Source organism: Liolophura sinensis, chromosome 12 (assembly GCF_032854445.1).
Source record: "Liolophura sinensis isolate JHLJ2023 chromosome 12, CUHK_Ljap_v2, whole genome shotgun sequence".
Classification (NCBI taxonomy): domain Eukaryota; kingdom Metazoa; phylum Mollusca; class Polyplacophora; order Chitonida; family Chitonidae; genus Liolophura; species Liolophura sinensis.
The window spans coordinates 5,304,031-5,325,609 of NC_088306.1; the positions used below are offsets into that span (position 1 = coordinate 5,304,031).

The following is a 21,579-nucleotide window of genomic DNA, read 5'->3' on the forward strand; positions in this document are numbered from 1 at the left end:
TGTTTTTTTCATGATATCAGTTTCCATTCAGCTGAGAACCATTTAAAACTTTACAACCTTTAAAAAATGTCGGTAGATTCGTCTAAGGTAACCTTCTTGAAATGATGCTCAACAAACAGTTGATTGTCTCCCTTGTTATGAGCTGTCTTCAGGATATAACATGTCGTTCTTGCAGGCATGCTCTTTTTGGTGAAGTCCTTAATAATCTATGTTTCCCAAAAATCGATCTGCGCAAATCCAATAGAACTTTTGTTTTTATTTTACATAGCCTAGATAACTACGTTTCAGACAATATCAGCCTCGTCTGTGCAAGTGTTACAAAAATCAGTAATGAAGTTCCTAGAATTTATAACTTTTTCAGTATAGAATAATGTTAACTCTATAAACTGTAAGGCATGAGGCCAAGATTTACTGAAAGGAATGACTTGAGATATCCATGGTAAATACAAAAATAGGATTGGATTAACGGATACGGGTAGTGGGGGGGGGGGATGGTGAGACCAAGAATCTTCGGTATAGCCTCTGCAATTGTGTCCTTATTCAAAATCAGTAAAGTTTCTTACTTTGGAACAACGGTTGAATAGAGACATGGTGAAAATGAACACCATATACCAATCCGTCTTCAGCAAAATGTCCCACATAGTGTCCAGTTTTCGTATTCACAGCATGTAGACCACGGCTGGTATAATGCCAGTCAGAATACACCAAATAGTCCTGAAGGAACAGAATCAATAAAATAAATGCCGTATGAAGGGGAAATAAATGTAAATACATTGTGAAGTAGAAAGAACAAATAATAAATCGCTCCGGTCGAAAATGGAAAGGTCTGGCTGCATCTTGCCGATGGTTATGGGTTTCCCCCGGGATCTGCCTGGTTTCCTCCCACCATAATGCTGGCCGCCGTCTAAAATATTCTTGAGTACAGCTTAAAGCACCAATCAAATGAAATATTTATTTATTTATTTATTTATTTATTTATTTATTTATTTATTTATTTATTTATTTATTTATTTATTTGATTGATGTTTTACGCGGTACTCGAGAATATTTCACCTTATACGACGTCCGCCAGCTTTATGGTGATATGAAGTTGGAATAAATACTGTGCAAAGTAGGAAGATATTCTGTATGAAGTTGGAATAATTACTGTGCGGAGTAGGACGATATTCTGTATGAAGTTGGAATAAATACTGTGCTAAGTAGGAAGATATCCTGTATGAAGTTGGAATAACTACTGTGCGAAGTAGGAAGATATTCTGTATGAAGTTGGAATAAATACTGTGCAAAGTAGGACGATATCCTGTATGAAGTTGGAATAAATACTGTGCTAAGTAGGAAGATATTCTGTATGATGTTGGAATAAATACTGTGCTAAGTAGGACGATATCCTGTATGAAGTTGGAATAAATACTGTGCGAAGTAGGAAGATATTCTGTATGAAGTTGGAATAAATACTGTGCAAAGTATGACGATATCCTGTATAAAGTTGGAATAATTACTGTGCGAAGTAGGAAGATATTCTGTATGAAGTTGGAATAAATACTGTGCGAAGTAGGACGATATTCTGTATGAAGTTGGAATAATTACTGTGCAAAGTAGGACGATATCCTGTATGAAGTTGGAATAAATACTGTGCGAAGTAGGAAGATATTCTGTATGAAGTTGGAATAATTACTGTGCAAAGTAGGAAGATATTCTGTATGAAGTTGGAATAAATACTGTGCAAAGTATGACGATATCCTGTATGAAGTTGGAATAAATACTGTGCGAAGTAGGACGATATTCTGTATGAAGTTGGAATAAATACTGTGCAAAGTAGGAAGATATTCTGTATGAAGTTGGAATAAATACTGTGTGAAGTAGGACGATATTCTGAATGAAGTTGGAATAATTACTGTGCGGAGTAGGACGATATTCTCTATGAAGTTGGAATAAATACTGTGCAAAGTAGGACGATATTCTGTATAAAGTTGGAATAATTACTGTGCGAAGTAGGACGATATTCTGTATGAAGTTGGAATAATTACTGTGCAAAGTAGGAAGATATTCTGTATGAAGTTGGAATAATTACTGTGCAAAGTAGGAAGATATTCTGTATGAAGTTGGAATAATTACTGTGCAAAGTAGGAAGATATTCTGTATGAAGTTGGAATAAGTACTTTGCAAAGTAGGAAGATATTCTGTATGAAGTTGGAATAAGTACTTTGCAAAGTAGGAAGATATTCTGTATGAAGTTGGAATAATTACTGTGCAAAGTAGGAAGATATTCTGTATAAAGTTTGAATAATTACTGTGCGAAGTAGGAAGATATTCTGTATGAAGTTGGAATAAGTACTTTGCAAAGTAGGAAGATATTCTCTATGAAGTTGGAATAATTACTGTGCAAAGTAGGACGATATTCTGTATAAAGTTGGAATAATTACTGTGCGAAGTAGGACGATATTCTGTATAAAGTTGGAATAATTACTGTGCGAAGTAGGAAGATATTCTCTATGAAGTTGGAATAATTACTGTGCAAAGTAGGACGATATTCTGTATAAAGTTGGAATAATTACTGTGCGAAGTAGGACGATATTCTGTATAAAGTTGGAATAATTACTGTGCGAAGTAGGACGATATTCTGTATGACGTTGGAATAATTACTGTGCAAAGTAGGACGATATTCTGCATGAAGTTGGAATAAATACTGTGTAAAGTAGGAAGATATTCTGTATGAAGTTGGAATAAATACTGTGCTAAGTCGGACGATATTCTGTATGAAGTTGGAATAAATACATTGTGAAGTAAAATAAATACTGTGTGTAGCAGGAAGAGTTCAATGTTGTTTGAAGTAAGAATAAATACTGTGTGAAGCAGAAATAAATAGAGCGTGGAGTAGATAAAAATACTGTGTGAAGCAGAAATAAATACTGCGTGAAGCAGAAATAAATATTTTGTGAGGTAAGAAAAAATACTATGTGAAGTGAGAATAAATACTATGTGCAGTAAGAATTAATACTATGTGAAGTTGAAATATATACTGCTGTCTAAAGTACAAACAATTACTACGAGGTATGTAGCGAAGGAAGAAATGCTGTGTGAAGTAGAAATAAATACTGGTTGAAGTAGAAATAAATACTGTGTGAAGTAGGAAGAAATGATTTGTGAAGTAGAAATAAATATTGTGTGAGTCGAAAATAAATGAGAAGGTTGAATAAAATTAAACCTGTGTGAATTGAAAATCAAAATTCTGAATGAGAAATAAAGACAACGTAAATTTGGAATTAAAAGTATGTGAAGTCGATAAAGATACCGTATATATAGGTAAGTGGGGATCAGCGATTTGCAGAGAAATTAAAGACCATAATCAAGCCACAATAAATGAACAAGACATTAAATGTACATGTGTAATGCGCAATGAATAAGAAGCCTCTGCGAGTTCAAGTCCAGGTCATGCTGGCTTCCTCTACGGCCGTGCGGGAGTACAACCTGAGGAGAGTCGTAGGTTTCTGCCGAGCTTGGCTAGGTTTCCTCTCACCACAATGCTGACCGCCGTCGTGTAAATGAAATGTTCTTGAGTACGGCGTAAAAAAACAATCAAATAAATAAGTGAATAAAATAATAACCATTATATGATAATGACAACAGCAGCGTGTTAAACAAGTGCATGTATCTGTCGACAACAAGAAAGACTCGTACCTTGACGACGGCTATGGATTTGATGATTGAATCCACCCTACTGTAGATGACCCTGCGATCAGAGCCGTCCAGATTTGAGGACACTATCCGACCAAAAGCCTCGTCTGACCAGTACAACCTGGTAACAATGCGAAGTGAACAGTTAACTATGCAATGCCAAAGATGTAACAAAGACTTGTAGTAATGTAGTAATGGTTTACTACAAGCTGCCAGTAAGGACAAGAGTTCAATGCCCAACACTAGCATTGCACAGTTAACAGTACCGTAAGATAAAACTGAAAATATGTATGCACGATTCTTTTTACTAAAATAAAAGTCGTCTGTCGTGTTGCATATACAGTCTGTAGTACAAAATGTTCAAAAATATAGCGTCAGTTACGCATGTCTTGGCGTCAAAGCAGACATAAGTATAGCAACAGTCAGCCAAAATGGACGTTCCAGGTCAATTCCCCCAAACGACGCTCAACACAAACCATCAAAGATCTAAGAAAGTGTATATAACATTTATGAAACTTTGAGATTTTTATGAAAGTCTGGCGAGTGTTAGATTTCATATATCGATAACAATAATGTCAAACCAATCTGAGAGCGACGCGTTTGACACAGTAGTTGAGAAGTTCAAGGCGTGGAGAAACCTTATAGGTTACACGAGCGCACTGGTAGTAAATTTTTCGGCATTAACCCCGCAATATTTATATATATATATATATATATATATATATATATATATATATATATATATATATATATATATATATATATATATATATATAACAACAGTATAACAACAGTGCATCAATAAGCGATAATGTTTGTGTGGAAATATTATCCAATCAGTGCCCCTTCACTCTTCAGTTCGAAAGAAAATCTTGAGCCTAATTAGACCAAATTGCGCATGTGTAACCATCACACCATACCTTTCCTGGCGAATGTCTAGTACCAGTCCAGTTGGCCGCATCATGCCGTCAGACACGATGACATCACGAAATGACCCGTCCAGATAACAGCTCTCCATGACTGGCATAGAATTGATCCAAAATAACTTCCTGAAATTATAATTAATGACATCTTTTGATACCACCCAATAGGGAAAGGTATAGCGCATTCACAAATAAAATCTTATAATATCTTTATTATTTTCTTTAAAGAAAAACATGAAAAGGTGCATGTACATTGTACTTTAAAATGAAAAGTATGGTTTTAGAGAAAAAAAAGAAAAGTATGCCACTTCATGAGAAAAAATATTCATTTCAAGGTACATTTTACTTTCTTAATATCTACTTTATTTTCTGTATATCAAATGTTGGGAATGTTTGGAAATGACGTCATCGATGAGCATATACTGGGAACACGGGATCAGCTTTTACAGCCCAAGAAGAAGGCTGAAAAGTTTTGGAGTAGTTTTCTTTAGCCCATATCCTAAACTAACTAACTAAGAAATATAATCTAAGTGTTTCTTGTAGTCTTTAAAGAAAGGAAAAGAAAACTCGCAGATCAGTTAACCTGGAAATGAAAGCCCATTGCAGTTAGTCGCTATAGCAATAATTATAATTATTGCCAGTTTAGTCTAGAAACCACAAGGTTCCAAAGGAATATAGTATCAGAAAAGATACTAGTAAACCGTTAAACTTAACACAAAGTCATTTGGCTGGGTGATGCTAGAATGTATTCTGTTATTGCAGCAGATTACCCCGGTAAATACAGCACAAATATACCAGTAATCATAAAGTTGTATTAGACTAACGCGATACTACTATGAATATGGTACAATATTATGTTATAATAACAGAATATATTCTTACATCATTCAGACAACAGATTTTCCTCTTCAAAATTAATAGACTTTATTTACTGAGCGATGAAAAACAAGAAAAACCTGTAATTCTCTCGGAGTAGCCATAATCTGCGGACCCACTGAGTAGGCAGAATTCCGATGGAAATTTTTCGACACAGATTTAGTTGTGAGTGTAGCGCCATCTTGTAGCTAACAATTGTATTATTAAGTATATATCCGGTATATAAACTTCCTCTCTGTTTTAAATGTATAAATACAATGGACTGATTAAGTAGTATATAATGCACTCTGTGCATCAGCTATAGTTTTATAAAACCCTGTATCTTATACCCCTTTCACACGGTAAAAAATTTAAACCGGATCAAATAGGAACTGGTTTAAATCGAAGCCAGTTGTAAAAATGCGTGCGTTCACACGAAAAGTTTAGTCAAGCCGCCTTTAAGCCAGTTCAAGCATTTGTCCTTTCACACGGCCACTTTCAAGTCGATTTAGTACTTGCAACGCCATCCTATCCTCCACGTATCCGGGACATTTAACCCACTTACCGTTCACACGGCACACGTAAACTGGGACTCAAGTCCTGAAACTGGCTTATAGCCACGTCGCCTGCAGCGGCAAATGAAATGACCCCACTTTGCATTCGCACGGGTGAAGTCAAACTATCTCAAAGTCACTTCCTGGTTTAAACCAGCTTAACTTTGCCTATGTGAACGGGCTATAAGCTATGATGGAACTGTAACTGTCTGGAGTTCTGCATGTACTTTATAGTATAGTTATACTCAGCACCGAATACCATAATTTTATCACATTGAATAGGTCTGTCGCTATCTCTGTACCCACAATAAACTAAATGAGGCTGTTAAGTCACATTTCTCATCTACATTCCTTATCTTGGTTAGGCCTACATGTACACGTATACCTTCTTAGATTCATATTCTTGAGTACGGCGTAAAACACCGATCAAATAAATAAATAAATCTTAGATTCATGTAGCCTAAACTCTATCAGAGGTGTATCGGATGGTCGTGGGTTTCACCCGGTTTCTGCCCGGTTTCCTACCACTATAATGCTGGCCGCCGTAGTGTAAGTGAAAGAGGTCCACTAAATAGAAGTATGCAGCTTCCCTTTGCTAGTCACCACCCAACAGCACATATATGACGTCATCTGTTGAAGCTCGCGCCACCTGGTGGAGAAATATGCCAACCTCTTGGCTGGAAATTGTGAACTGAATCATGGGAAATCTAATTGTAAACGGCTGCTACAAGAACTGGCCACACCTTGAAACCGAAACTCCGCATTTAAAGACTATGATTTCAGTAACCATTGTTAGTGTGTAGTTACAACCCCATTGACTATTTTTATATTTCCAAGCAACTCTAAAACAATTACTATCAAAGAAAATGTTGTCCTTTTACAAAAATCTCCGTTGTCGTGATTTTTTAAAGTCTATTTCAACACTGCCGCGTTTGGGTCCCACCATGCATCAGCCGTTTTTCAAACGTTAGCTGCGCAATAGAGAGAGAAAAAAATACATGGCTGCACAGATACGTCACATAATGTTAGAGATGGAAGAAAAATGTAAAGTCCTGTGGAGACTAGCGATATAGAACTTGCATACCTCTAGGTAATGGACTTCTGGCAAGGTATATTTGTCTTCTTGTGCAGAACACCGTTGTAATTTATCATATAAATACAGACTTATGCCCTATTATATCGCACACAATATTCCCTAGTGTACTCCTAAATCGTTTAGGACATTCAAATGGTCGCCTTCGAATAAATCAAATATTCAGCACGGTGTAAAACAAATCATTAAATCAATCAATCAGTCGATTATGTCTATCTTACCTCCTGCCGGGGTGAATAGCCAGGTACTTTGGAGTCACGGCTTCCTTGTGAATAAAGTACTGGGTATACCGTCCGTCTTGTGTGGACACCATTATGGCTTCCTTACTGCTGTCCGTCCAGTACAGGTTCTCCGCTACCCAATCAACAGCCAGCGCTGACAACGCCATACACTGATTACATTGTTTATTTTTTACAAACCGTATGTTTTACATATACAAACAGATAAAAAAAAGGTAATTTTCTGTGCTTTCAGCACCGGGTTTATGCTTAGAAGACAATGGCTGCTGGTTTCGTCTCATTTGCAAACACTAAATATGGTAGCATTCTTTATGCCAAAATATTATGATATTCAGCTGATGTTAATACTTAACATAAAGTGGCCAACGGGCGGCCCCTGCTTAGGATGCGATAAGATGGTAAATGGGTGGTTTTCAGTTTAAGACACGACGATCAATGCGTGTTTTGTTCCCCTGGGGCAGATTATTTAGTTCTCTGTTTAAAACACAGTGGTTACTGAGTGATTTTCAGTTCAGAACGCTATGATCAATGCGTGCTTTTTTTTTCCTTTGGACAGGTTTGTCACTTGTTTTTTGTTTAGGTCGCCACAGTTAATGGATGGCTTTCACGGTTAGGGCACAATGCGTGTTATTTTCCTGGGACACGTTAGTTAATGGGCGTCCTCTGCTTAGGATGTTTTATTGATGTTTGACGTTGTGGTTATTGGGCGATTTTCACGTTAGGACACGACGATCAGTGCGTGTGTGTGTGTGTTTTTTTTTTTTTTGGGGGGGGGGGGGCACGTTAGTCCGCGGACGTTCTCTGCTGAGGACCTGATGGCTAATGGGTGGATTTCATTTTAGCATGCGATGGTCAGTGCGTGTTTTTTTTCTTTGGACATGTTTGTCAGTGGACGTTCTCCGCTAAGGACGCCATGGTTAATGGTTTTTTTTTAAGTCTGCTCCGGACACTATCATCAATACGTGTTTTGTTTTTCTTGGAACACTTTGGTCAGTCAGTAGGGAATTAGACAAAGGCGGCTGATAGGTCTTATCCGTTTGTAACACAATAGTTAATGATTTTGTTGTGTCATGATGACACAGAGGGGTGTTGTCGGCTTTTTACAAGACCACTACTTTGGTTCGTCAGCTCCGGATACGGTGACTGATGGTGTTAACACTCGCCCCACAATCCTGATTGGTGCCAGAAGCTAATAATAATACTCACATTCAACACGTCCTAGAGTCAATAAAATCTGTCTGACTTTGGATTCCTGATGCAGTCCCACCCTCAAAATGGCCTAAAGATGAACATAATTTATAGCGTCATGTTTTCATTCAAAAACACCTTTAATTTAATTTAATCAATTTTCCAGATTGCAAACTTTATCCCTGCTGACACACATTTATATGTTACATTTGTCCTCCTGTCTTCCTAATCAAATCATAACAGGCTTTTAAAATGGTATTTGTTCCTGTCTCACTTGGCGCTTAGCACTGTGAGGCTAGAGCAGGGAAACAGAACTGGTTGGGCCGGAGTCAGTACAATGTGACTGGGTGAGGTGTCACTTGGTGATATTCAGTGACGGTATGGACTGGTCCTACATGCCACAGGCAGACACATATGTACACACACCTAATGATTCCTCGTCGACATACAAATTAAAAAAGTCCGACGTAAAAACCTAAGCATACATATATACGGTACGCACTTTAGTCTCCTTCGTCAGTTATCTGAAAGTCGTTTTTTCAAACACCCATAAACCTGGCCGCCGTCATTTAAGTGGAATATTCTGGAGCACAACGTTTAATACAAATGAAATAAGCAATTAAAAGACACTAGCTTTAACACGTTAGTTCATGCATGAGCAATGTACGAGTGTTGTTATACTCACATTATATTTCCTCTCTGAACAAAAAAGTTTCCCGGTGTTGACGTTAGAGGCTATTACATAAGGGAGATAATTTTTAGCGTAAATGATGTGTGTAGGCGTAGCAGGTCTATCCAGATCTGCAAAATTTTCAGGTATAGCGTAAATGCCGAATCGTTTGGTATACATCACAGAAGGTTCAAATGTCGACATGTTTAAGTCATCGCCTGAAATATAAAATTTAACGAGCATTAGGATTACTATCAATCTTAAAATGAAGATGTTCAAATACGAGAAAATATGCAGTCCTAATTTAGATTAAATCTAGAAGGAAATATAAGTAGCTATAGGCTTAACAGACAAATGGAAAAAATAATATTATAATTTGCAACAGACTTTAGCTTGCAGACAGTTAAAGTTACCGGTTCACTCTGCACATGGAAAATAATTCGGACATGCGATCTCATTTGTCTAGCATTTGTGGTCGTATTTGCAGAATTAGCCAAGACCTAACTTCTCAAAAGTTCCTTACTCTCACCAGGTTAAATATGTTCTTCAGTTTTTACATATTTTGCTTACACTTAGAATTGTCCCAGAAGTTGCCAGATCTCTTTGCAGTCTGTCCACAAACACACTCCGATTTGCCATTGCCTGCGTTCACACAAGGTCCGCGACATGTGTGGTTACCACAGATTTCTACAACAAACATGCTCAGAATTATTCCCTTTGCCCACACAAGGTCCACGACATCTGTTGTTCCCACAGTCGTTCTTTTTAAACTGTTTGTGTGTAGCATTTCATCCTGGTCTGGTGTTGGATTTATATGTATCCGTTGACCACATCGGAAGTAACATTCAGATTAAGCCATATTAGTTATGTATTGACTGTTCTTTTCGACTGTACTTTCTTCCCCAACACAATACTGTACTAACCTCTTAGCGATTCTTGTTTGTCACCATTTAGCGTGATAAGGTTACAGGGTTTGTTAGACAACGCCAGCCTCTTCCTGACGGTTCCCGAGCGTAAATCGGTGACGTAGATAGCCTGCCGTCGTTGATCAGTGACGTATGCATGATGCTGCGAATTACAAAAATCTAAATGAGAGGAAATTGCCTTTCAGTTAGCAACACATTTAGTTTACTCCTTCGGAAGCCAATGGGCAGAGCGTTTCGAAGTCGGGAGACCTGGTAAAATAGAATATTTCTAATATAATATATATTAATATATATATTAATATAATATATATTTATATTTCTAATATAAATAGAATATATCAAGAATATTTCACTTATACGACGGCGGCCAGCATTATGGTGGGTGGAAACCGGGCACAGCCCGGGGGAAACCCACGACCATCCGCACGTTGCTTGCAGACCTTCCCACTTACGGCCGGAGAGGAAGCCAGCATGAGCTGGACTTGAACTCACAGCGACCGCATTGGTGAGAGGCTCTTGGGTCATTACGCTGCGCTAGCGCGCTAACCGACTGAGCCACGGAGGCCCCGTTAGTATGATGTGACTGGATAGGATGTCGTGTCTGGTGTCCTCGGCATGATACTTTAGTGGCGACAGCACATTGTGGCATGGACTCGCCCTGCCCAAAGAAGACACTGCAGCATGTATGTATACACACGTAATACTGTCACCCAAAACGCAATAACAAGTCACCACCAAATAGCAGGCTACCTGGTACACAGCGAGGCCGCCGAAGACAGCCCTCTCTATCCGAAGCAGTCGCTTCCTGTGGTAACCATGGAGATCGCACGAGGACAGCCAGCCACTTCCACTGTCTATCCAATAAAGCCTGTTATAAAAATAAAGAAATTAATACACACATTTGATTAACAGTAAACTAGAAACGCCCAGAAAATTATGCAGTTGTCATCTACAACATATTTTATAGAGCATACAGCCTCTGATCGTTAAATGGGTATTCAGGGTGTAAAATTTAGATAATCGCCTTTAGATTTGTACGTTCGAATTCTGTTTCCGATCAACAGTGAGGGCGGTCTGTAAGTCGAAGATATTTGAAAGACAATCACGCTGAGTAATAAGTGTAGTGTTGGATAAACAGGCAAGTGCCGCACATAACAATTTATTTATTTATTTATTTTTTTTTAAATTGGTGTATTGGGCCATACTCAAGAATATGTCACATACAACGGCGGCCACCATTGTGGTGGGAGGAAACCCTGCAGGGCCCTGGGGAAACCCACGGCCATCCGCAGTTTGCTGGAAGACCTTCCAACCGGAGAGGAAGCCTGGAAGATCTAGAGTTGAATTCACAGCAAAAGCATTGGTAAGAGGATCCTGGGTCACTGTTCTGCACTGATGCGCTAATCACGGAGGCCCCACACATAACAATTAGTGAGTGAGGGCTTCTTGTTTAACGTCGTACTTAACAATTATGACGATTCAGTCATATGATGACGAAGAAATCCTTAGAGTGCATATAACATGCATCCTTATTGCAGGACGGATTTCCACCACTCTTTTATCTAATGCTGTTTCACTGAGACGACTTACCGAAGGCAAGTAAGCCGTCTTGCTCGAGGCATTATACTGATACGGGTCAACCAGTCGTTGCACTATTCCCTTCACACTGAACGACAATCGAGGAAGTTACAACTTCTTCTTTTAAGGTTTCAGGTGTAACTCGACCCAGGATTGACCCTGGATCTACCGCGAAGCGGACGCTATACCAACTCATAACAATTCGTAAATTACTCCTCATCAAGCTCAGTTTCTATTCATCTCCACTGCATGAAATTCCAAGTTTAACTAGGACTGCATGCAGTGATGCGGCTTCCAAGCGGCCTGGTCACAGCTTTTATCTTCCAGTTTTTAAAACCTTCCACTTTCTCCACCACAGACTGTTCAAGTCTATAAGTTCTATGCTCTCCTGCAAAGACCCCAGGTTTGTCTAATACGGCCAAAATATTAGACGATGAACTCTTCGAGTGAATTGCATGTACCTCGCGGAAACCATATTTCGTATTTTCAACGAAAACAAAACTATTTCAGCAATACCCGGATTCATGATCTCCGACAAATGAATCATAGTGCCGATATTTACATCAGAAGTGAATTCGGTAAGAATTGTAAGGGATAGACTGGATTTGAACCCCTGACTGCTAGGGCTGGTAGCTTGGTGCCTAATAATTTCATGTTAATTTAAGAAAAAAAAGGAACACAGATCGGCACGATTCAACTCAAATAGCAGTGCAAGGCCACCTGAATAGAGACTGTTCCTTTGATATACTGCTCTTGTCGCCAGATTGAATTAGAATTCACTCCCTGTGGCCAGCATTCTGCAGTGAACAGGTTTCATGCAATATTCCTGACGCTCCCGTGTTGTTTGAATGGGAGGTCTTGTCAATATTTGTATGTATGTACGCTGAGGGGTTTTACGTCATACTTCATACTGTTGATTTTTTTTTTTTTTTTTGCCATAAAGTTATACCAAGTACAAAAGCAGTTCTTACAGATTTGTAATCCGGACGTCAAGGAGTACTAGACAGTGTGTGTATTTAATCATTTTGAGCAGTTTTTAAACTCGACCCACTTTTAAAGCTAATTTCACCGGTCAGTTACAGCATAATTTCCATACCAAAGAAAATTGTTTGTAGAATATAGGTATGGCGATCCACTTTAAACGTTCAAGTGAAGTTTCATCCAAAGGTCATTAGCCGATTTACCGAAAAAGATCGTTTAAGTTTATAAATAAAATTCAAAATGGCTGCTAAATCACGTGACTGGCCAAGCATCACATAACCGTCAAAAGCTGCTTCATATGTTGGCTATTAAAAATGCCAAGTTTGGTTTTTCTGCCTTTTTTGGGTTTGGACATATTGCAGTTTTACTAGCTGACCAGGAATAAAAATAACATATTTTAAACGCATTTTAATGGCAAAACTATCCGAGGTAGCTGTGCAGTCCTACGGTCAAAAATGAAGATCTGTGAATGATCTATCTACTGACCAATTCTCAGCTTCATGGCTATTACGGTGTCCGGTCATTTGAAAAATGACACTGAAATGAGGTATAATTGTAATTTAAAGAAAAACTATATATCGTAGGGGGAAAAACAAAACCCACGGTTGTATTCAGCAGGCCATACTACATCTAATTGCTATCTTGTATTTTCAAAATTCATCCACAGGTCATCACGTGACTTAAACGACAGATGTATCTATTGTTACATTGTTGCCTGTTTTTGACACCACTCACTCTCTTACTGTATATATTTTGACTTGTATCAAACTTGTGTGTTCATATGGTTTGATAACGATGTAAGAACCTACATCGAAACGTCACCAACGCAGGTTTCTGGCAGACCTTTCCACGCACAACCGGAGAGGACGTCAGCATGAGGTGGACTTGAACAGGTTAAGGAAATGCAACATTAGCCTACTTCCTTACCTGTCATGATTCAGGTCGATTGTAAGATGACTGGGTCGCCGCAGGTTTCTCTCCACGATTTGTATGGCGCCTTTCCCAGAGAGAGTGGAGCGACTAATTCTCGGAGATCGACCACCTTCCGCCCAAAATAAAAACCTGGAAGAAACAAAAACGGAAAGCCAGATTTAATTACAATTGAATGGGAGGCGCTGTATGTGGTCCCGCGATCTCAATTTGTGTTCATCGATGACGTCATGTCCGCATATTTCCCACCACTGATAAAAGACATGCATAAAATAGAAGCGTTTAAAGAAATATAAAATAAGCCTCAAAAATGAATTTGTTTTCTATAATTTGGGGGAAGGGGGATGCGTATCTTTTTTTTATTATTTTCCTTAAAACCATACTCTTCCTTTAACAGTAATATACTTCAACACAGTGTTTGGCTCATATACCATGCACAACACGGTGTGTTCTTGAAACTAGCTTCACACGCTATATCATCAGCTTGTTACGATATATAACCACATGCATAAAGTGAGCAACGACTGCACCTTCTCATTTGTAGAAACTTATCTCAATCCTAGACTCCAAAAAAATAATCTGTTAAATTTAACAGAAAGTCTGTTATCTGAGTGATGACAGAATGTATTCTGTTGGTGTAGCAGATTATTGTGTTAAATATAACACAGATATTCTATTTTCTTCAACATAACGAATAAATTATACTGACAGGATATTTTATTATTTGATTGTTGTTTTACGCCGTTCTCAAGAATATTTCACTTATACAACGGCGACCAGTATTATGATAGGTGGAAACCGGGCACAGCCCGGGGAACCCATGACCATCCGCAGGTCGCTGGAAGACCTTCCTAAGTACGGCCGGAGAGGAAGCCAGCATGAACTGGACTTGAACTCACAGCGACCGCACTGGTGAGAGGCTCCTGGGTCATTACGCTGGTCTAGCGCGACAGGATATTATGTTGAACATAGTAATTTACAGTCTTACAATAACAGAATACATTCTAGCATCACTCAGACAACAGACTTTCTGTTTAATTTAACAGATTCATTTTTTGAGTGTACCCTTTACGAGGATGGGTAACAATCCCTGTGGGCTCATCTATCCCACTGTCAAACAGGACCCCTGGTTGTCCGCTAGGGGGACACGATCCGTAGTTCTGTACGAGGATGACGTCATAGGAAGCGTCTGTCCAGTAAACTGCCTTCGCGATCCAGTCCACGGCAATTCCTGAAGAAATAAAACCAGGTAAAAGCAATGGGTTGACAACTACATAAAAAAATCTACACACATTTTAAAGATTTTTGTGTGTGTTCGAACTGACGTTTAATAAATTACAATTAACCCCCCACCAATGCGGTCTTTGTGAGTTCAGTCCAGCTTCCCCTCTGGTCGGACGTGGGAAGATCTATCAGCAACCATATTACACGAGATTATCATGTGTAATAACATATAACAGTGCAAAGAAATTTTTCAACTTTCACCGTGGGGGTTAAAATGACTTCAAAGTACAAAGTTTTTTTTCAGGCCCCATCGGTCAGTCCGGAATTTAAGCAGCCTGTAGGGGTGACGTCAGTGATGATCAGTGATGAACCGAATGAGGGCAGGGGTGTGGGGGAACAGACCGAATGGGGGCGGGTGTAAGGGCACGGAGGGGTCGCTAAGCTGGCCTGAAGAAGCCATGAAGTAAATGTGTACATGTCACCTTGCCCACACTGTGGGGACACCGTTTAACGGGCTCGGGGCACTTCGGAGGTGTCCACCGAGTTCCGAGCAAGATACACGATGATATAATTTCTGAAAAAATCCGGCAGTTGACGGAAAATATTCATGATATTGAGGGGTAATTAACAGGTATAATAATACCCTCAAAATAACATTTTTTAACAAAAATCCCGGGTCATAACTTTCTTCATTTGGCATAGAAACATTATCTTTATTTTATAGTTCTTTTTTATGTATCCTTTAAGCCATAATGCTAGAGGCCGTGCCATATGTTACTACTAAAGCAATTATGTGAACCATTCAGGTCGTCGTTGATGTGGTTTCACTCTCTATTCTGTGAGTATTTTATTACTTGTATTCTGTAAAACTAGCCATGTAATGGAGGACAACCAACCACATGTCTGCATTAAAACCAACAAATACGTATGGGTACACAAACACCATTCGCCAAACAGAGGCTGACTAGAGAGTAACAGACATACCAAGTACTTCACTAGATGTACCAGAAAACAGCACACACTGTCTCGTGCCTTCCCTCTCAAGTTGGAGCTGCTGCACATGTAAAAAAAATGTAGATGCAACTTTTCTTGGCGGACGGGGAATTTATTCATTCTATTATTTTTATTATTATTCACAATCAGTGAGAGGAGAGGAATCTACAATTCCCCGTCAGTGGCAGGATTTGAGCCAGTATCTCGAAGATTCGGACTTGAGGCGGACCTAAGATATCGTCATTTGTTGAAAGTTGTCTATATGTTGAATAACAATTTCATTCAACGTTGCACTTTGCAAAATATTTACATGCAAACGTATGCCGCTGTACAAGCCAAAGCAATAATTTTTAATTTCACGGGTGCCTGATTTAAAGCCATGTTCAACAATATTGTACCTTTCCGCCTGTTGACATCTTACTGAACGGAGGAAACTTACCGCACTTCGCCTGATTCATGACAATGTCCCGATTTCAAGCCACTCCCAGACTCGCGGAAACTGTATTCAAGCCTCCGATCTCATTGGTCAACGGAAGAGAATGCTTTATGCAAATAAGCAAATCAGGTCCTCTACCTTTGCTTGATGACACGGCTACGACAGAGACCTGCTCAATCACATGTTTCTACCGCGAGATTAAGTACACCAGAAGTAACATTCATTGAACTCAAATCTCCAACGTTGCCAAGAAAATGTATCTGTCATTCAAGTTGTCAATTGACAATACCAAGTAACTTTTTCTGTAACTGTAATCGTGACTCCAAGCAAATTTATCTTTGTCTGAAGTCTCCAAAGTTACCAAGTAACAGTGTCTGTGACTCTAGTCGTTAACGTTACCAAGCAAATTTATCTTTGTCTGAAGTCTCCAAAGTTACCAAGTGACATTGTCTGTGACTCAAATCTTTAATGTTACCAATTAATAACATTATGATTCAAGTCTTCAGAGTTACTAGGTACCTTTATCTGCTACTAAAGTCTTCAACGTTGCTAAGTAACTTTATCTGTGACTCAAGTCTTGAAGGGCACTAAATACCTTTATCTGTGACTCAAGACTTTAAAACCACAAAGTACCTTTATTTGTTTCATCGTCCTGTCTGCCACAATAATGGTGTCCTCGGCATAATCCACTGTAAACGACTCGACGTGGTGGTTAGGTAATGCCACAATGGCTTCTCCCTGTCAAAAAGGAAAGGAAATTGAATTCAGAAAAAAGGCCTCTGTAAAATGTTAGTCAAAGTGGACTGCCATTCATCATGTTGAATTAAACTGCCATGTTGGATATATGAATGGCTGTAAGCAAAGCACAACTGAGAAAGGCGTACGTATATTATTATTTACAGCTTAATTTCTAGCACGGTACACTATCTGAATACTGATCTCATTTATTCACCTGGAACATAGCCTATACCTTGCGTCTTTCCAAAACCATTGAAAACTGTTGACCGTTTCTCTTTGCATGATTCCGTCCTAATTTCGTACTTTCTTAGTTCTTTGGTAGTTTGTGTTAAGCGTCATTTTTGGGAATTGGCCTTGAGATTATTGACCTGGAACGCCCATCTTGGTTGACCGCTGGTATACGAATGTCTCTTTCGACGCATAGATTCATATGTTCTATAGCAACGTCCAATTTAGTTAGCCCAGTGTCTTCTCAACAGATGCGCGGTTTGATATACATTTTATATAATTATTTTACTAGTTTATTCGTTTTATAGGGTTGATCCAAAGATAATTTTCGCATTATTTCACGGAAACGACATTTATTACATTTATATAAAGAGCATGTACATATTAAGATATACATAGAGCCTACCTAAATTAGCATTTTGTGATTTGCGCCGAGACAACAAGATGTGTTTCAGTGATTCAGGCTATACTAATCAACAATAACTAGCACTGTGGATACTACGTAAATAATTACCCACAGGTTTAAAAACTAAACCTGCATTTTCCGGTGGGTGCATATTAAGATTTCCAATTACGTACAGACTTACAAAAACAGACGACCGAGGCGCGTGCAGCCATGACGACACGGTGTGACGTTGGAGCCACGTGACTGACCCCTTGATCTCTGTCCACACCAATGAGGGGCTTGTTCCCAAGTGAGTGGCCAGAGCTGGTGGAGATACAAAATGTGAACATTTTACAAGTGTTAAAATCCCACATGTTCGATGCACATGCAAAACAGCGGCGGCGGCATCTTAGAATGTTACGTTGTTTAATGATTAATTAATTGCAGGGTGTGAAATAATGTCAGATTACCAGATCTTTTTTCATATATGGTGCAAAACGCGACATATGAATGTGTTATTGTGACAAAGGACATTGTTCACTCATTCTGTAAAGTGTTAAATTTGTGACACTTTAGTATGTGCGTTTTCTGGCCCGCCATCATTGCCAATATGTTAGATTTAACATTAAAATTATATATAACATTTGAGTTTTGAGATACTAAGCCTACCGGAATATATATAGATAAACCCTTTGATTGGCGGATTGATTGAGTGAATGTCTATATACTGATCAAACTACTCTCCAAGCTAAAATCATGCAGTAAACGGATTAAATACAGCCTTCAAGATAGAGACACAAAGAGTTATGTTTTGATGAATAACTGAAAAGTGAGATTTTCATTTCACAAGAAAATTAATATCAGTGCCCGCACCTGATAGAAAGTGGGATAAGTGTTTTATTTTTTCGCCAATCTTGTTTAACAATGTTTGTCAGCATTCTAATTGACGGAGTCATGGCATTTTTCTGCTGGTTCTTCCTATTCCGTCACCTAGAGACAACCGAATTATAACGTTTGTTCGGATTTTATCGATGTCAACCAAAGAGAACAGGATTATAACCACTGATCCGCTTTTTTCGCCGTCACCCAAAGACAACCGAGTTATCACCATTGACTGGCCTTTCTCGCCATCACCCACAGACAACCGAGTTATCACCATTGTCCGGCTTTTTCTGTCGAAATCCAAAGACAATTAAACGACTTATCAACATTGTTCTGCTTTTCTCGTCGTCACCCACAGACAACCGAGTTAAGGTCCGTTTATACAGAGCGCGAACGTGAACGCGAACGCGAACGCGGTTTTTCGTCCTGGAATGGTATAGTCATTTTATAATGGAACCGTTCAAATAGAGTGCGAACGCGAAAGCGAACAAATATTTGTTCGCGCGAACGACCGCCGAGATTGCCCCCAGAGCGAATTTTTCAGAACGCCGCGGCGGATTTCTTGCTATCAGGTTGTATCAACCAATCAGGAAGTACCACCTCCCATTGCATCATTTCCAAAAATAGAAACTTGTAGGCATGGCTTTTCCAAGAAAACGCTACTCATAACCAGTCTACGTTGCTTGTAGGGTATGGCCGATGCCGAGAAGATGGATAAAAAGGAAGTCATGATTTTAGAAGTGGCAAAAAATACGGTTTTGTTCGACAAATCTGATAAAGCTTACAAAGAGACAGTCAAAAAGAAAGATATTTGGAATGCAATTGGAGAGAAAATTGGACTGACAGGTCTGTGATTGAAATTAATTTCAATTTATTTTGCCTCTGTCAACAATGGTATGAAACTAACATAATTGTATGTACCAATTCAATTATTAAACACGTTTTAACTTTCATGTTAGCAGTCATCATAATGACACCATTTTAGCTCTGAGAGAACTACAGGTACGTCGAAAAAAAAATAGAATATGATGGAAATGCTTAATATTTTTTTAGATAATATTTTTTTCTGATTTCAATGACAATGTCCTACCAATTAGCAAAATTTCAAGAACAACTGTTTGAAATATTTAACACTTTATGTAATAAATCCTCAAAATGTATGATTTATACTTTCTGAACCAACTGACAAAAATATTGACCATTTTCATAATATTCTAATTTTATGAGACGTACCTGTATATGAAGGAATTACGATATTATAAAGCCTGCGTCTCACACTGACAGATCTGATACACAGGAATACAATAAACACAGGCAATCTGTTTGTCTGTCTGTTCTCGTTATTGTCTAGACAGAGCTGTGAATGATATTATCTTCTTTGGGGAAATTGACTGTTGTCACACTTTGTTTAAAACGTCCTCTGAATGTGTGGATGCATGTCTATGTCCTAATTGGCATGTCCAAAGCATTCTTCCATTTGCCATGTGACTGTTCCTGCTGGGGAACCGAAATAGTTTTTGAACTGTTCTCGCACCTCAATGGCTGCATCCCTAGGTCGATGGCCTTCTCGCCTGAAAGGCCTCAATACACCATCGTGGATGTCTGTTTCCATGGCCTCCACGTCAGCCCCGTGTGCACCGACCTCCAGTTCACCACACAGCATGTTATGTAAAACTATGCTTGCTTTCACTGCACACTCCACATTTTCAGGTGACAGAGAGAGTTTTCTGTGATACATTCTCCACCGATTTGCCAGTATGCCAAACGCGTTTTCAGAGATTCTCCTTGCTCGCGATAGTCTGTAATTATAAATCCGCCTTGCATCATTCAGATGAGAACCTGGGTACGGGCGCATCAAATTGGTCATGAGCGGGAAGGCTTCATCTCCTACTATTACATGAGGACAGGGTTGATCATCCACGATTAATGGTTTGTCATCCGGTAGGGCAAGCGTTTTGTTTTGCATCTTTCGAAACAATGCAGTGTTTTTGAAAACGCCAGAATCACTGTTTGACCCGTATGAACCAATATCCACAAATGTAAAACGATACCGATAATCCACGAGGGCCAGAAGAACGATTGAGAAAGATTTTTTGTAATTGAAGTATTTACTTCCTGAATCAATACGTGCTTTCCATCTAAAGCACCTATGCAGTTTGGGAACTGCCATCTTTCACGAAATCCCCTTTCAGTTTGCCGCCACATTTCTTGAGTTGGCTGAGGTAGATGAATTGGTTGTAGTTGATTCCAAATCGACTCGCATACTTCACGTACGATTGCTGCCACTGTCGCAACCCCCACACGGTAACTCGATGCTATGGTGTGGTAGGAATCCCCAGTTGTCAAGAACCTGAAAGCAAACAAAAGATATTAATAGAGATCTGCATTTCTGTTTCAGGTAAAGAAGTGGAAACTCGTTGGAAGAATGTGCGTGATGGCTTTTCTAAATATAAAAGGAAGCTGAAATGCCAGAGCGGGGATGCAGCTAAACCAGTCAAGGAATACAAGCACGCAAAAGCTCTGTCCTTTCTAACCCCCTACTTGGGTGACAGACCCACCAGCAGCAACTTGACAGAGGGATCAGATGAGGACCCATTGCCACCAGACACCTTCTCTGACGAAGAAGATGATGCAAGTCAAATATCTGACATCCAGCCACGACATGATCGACCAGTTACACCACTGAGCACCAGTGTTGCCTCCTCAAGTCAGTCCAAGCGAAAACAAAGGCGCACTCAGGATGATTTGGACGCCACCTTATGTCACTATTTGAAGAAGAAGTCACGTACTCCTGAGAAAAGAGAGGAAAAGCAAGATGATGTGGATCTGTTCCTTCTGTCAATGGCCGGAACAATCAGAAAGCTCCCTGCACGTAAACGGACCGAGGTTAAGTTTAAAATACATAGCGTCGTACATCAAGCGGAAATGCAGTGCTGCTTCCCTGAAATGTCGACACCAGTTGATATGCAGCCCATGAGTGAACTTCCGAATTTGACCTACACCCGATGCATGACATCTCCTGCGCATGACATGCAGCCAATGGGCAGCCAGCCCACCGTCAGAAGCAACTTGGAATCAACC

The 21,579-nt window shown here is 39.3% G+C and overlaps 1 protein-coding gene across 1 annotated transcript in view; it reads right to left on the minus strand.

The window, feature by feature from the left end:
- LOC135479376 (low-density lipoprotein receptor-related protein 4-like) overlaps window positions 1-17,990 on the minus strand; it is a 35,080-nt gene extending 17,090 nt beyond the window's left edge. Inside the window, exons 1-14 of the mRNA XM_064759202.1 lie at window positions 17,886-17,990; window positions 16,899-17,003; window positions 15,821-15,890; window positions 14,678-14,843; window positions 13,610-13,744; window positions 10,874-10,991; window positions 10,121-10,265; window positions 9,768-9,884; window positions 9,213-9,415; window positions 8,546-8,618; window positions 7,322-7,475; window positions 4,596-4,724; window positions 3,679-3,796; window positions 564-714 (exon numbers count right to left, since the gene is read on the minus strand). Of these exons, the coding sequence (XP_064615272.1) occupies window positions 564-714; window positions 3,679-3,796; window positions 4,596-4,724; window positions 7,322-7,475; window positions 8,546-8,618; window positions 9,213-9,415; window positions 9,768-9,884; window positions 10,121-10,265; window positions 10,874-10,991; window positions 13,610-13,744; window positions 14,678-14,843; window positions 15,821-15,890; window positions 16,899-17,003; window positions 17,886-17,990 (1,789 nt within the window). The remainder of the gene's footprint in view (window positions 1-563; window positions 715-3,678; window positions 3,797-4,595; window positions 4,725-7,321; window positions 7,476-8,545; window positions 8,619-9,212; window positions 9,416-9,767; window positions 9,885-10,120; window positions 10,266-10,873; window positions 10,992-13,609; window positions 13,745-14,677; window positions 14,844-15,820; window positions 15,891-16,898; window positions 17,004-17,885) is intronic.
- Window positions 17,991-21,579: the final 3,589 nt, after the last annotated feature.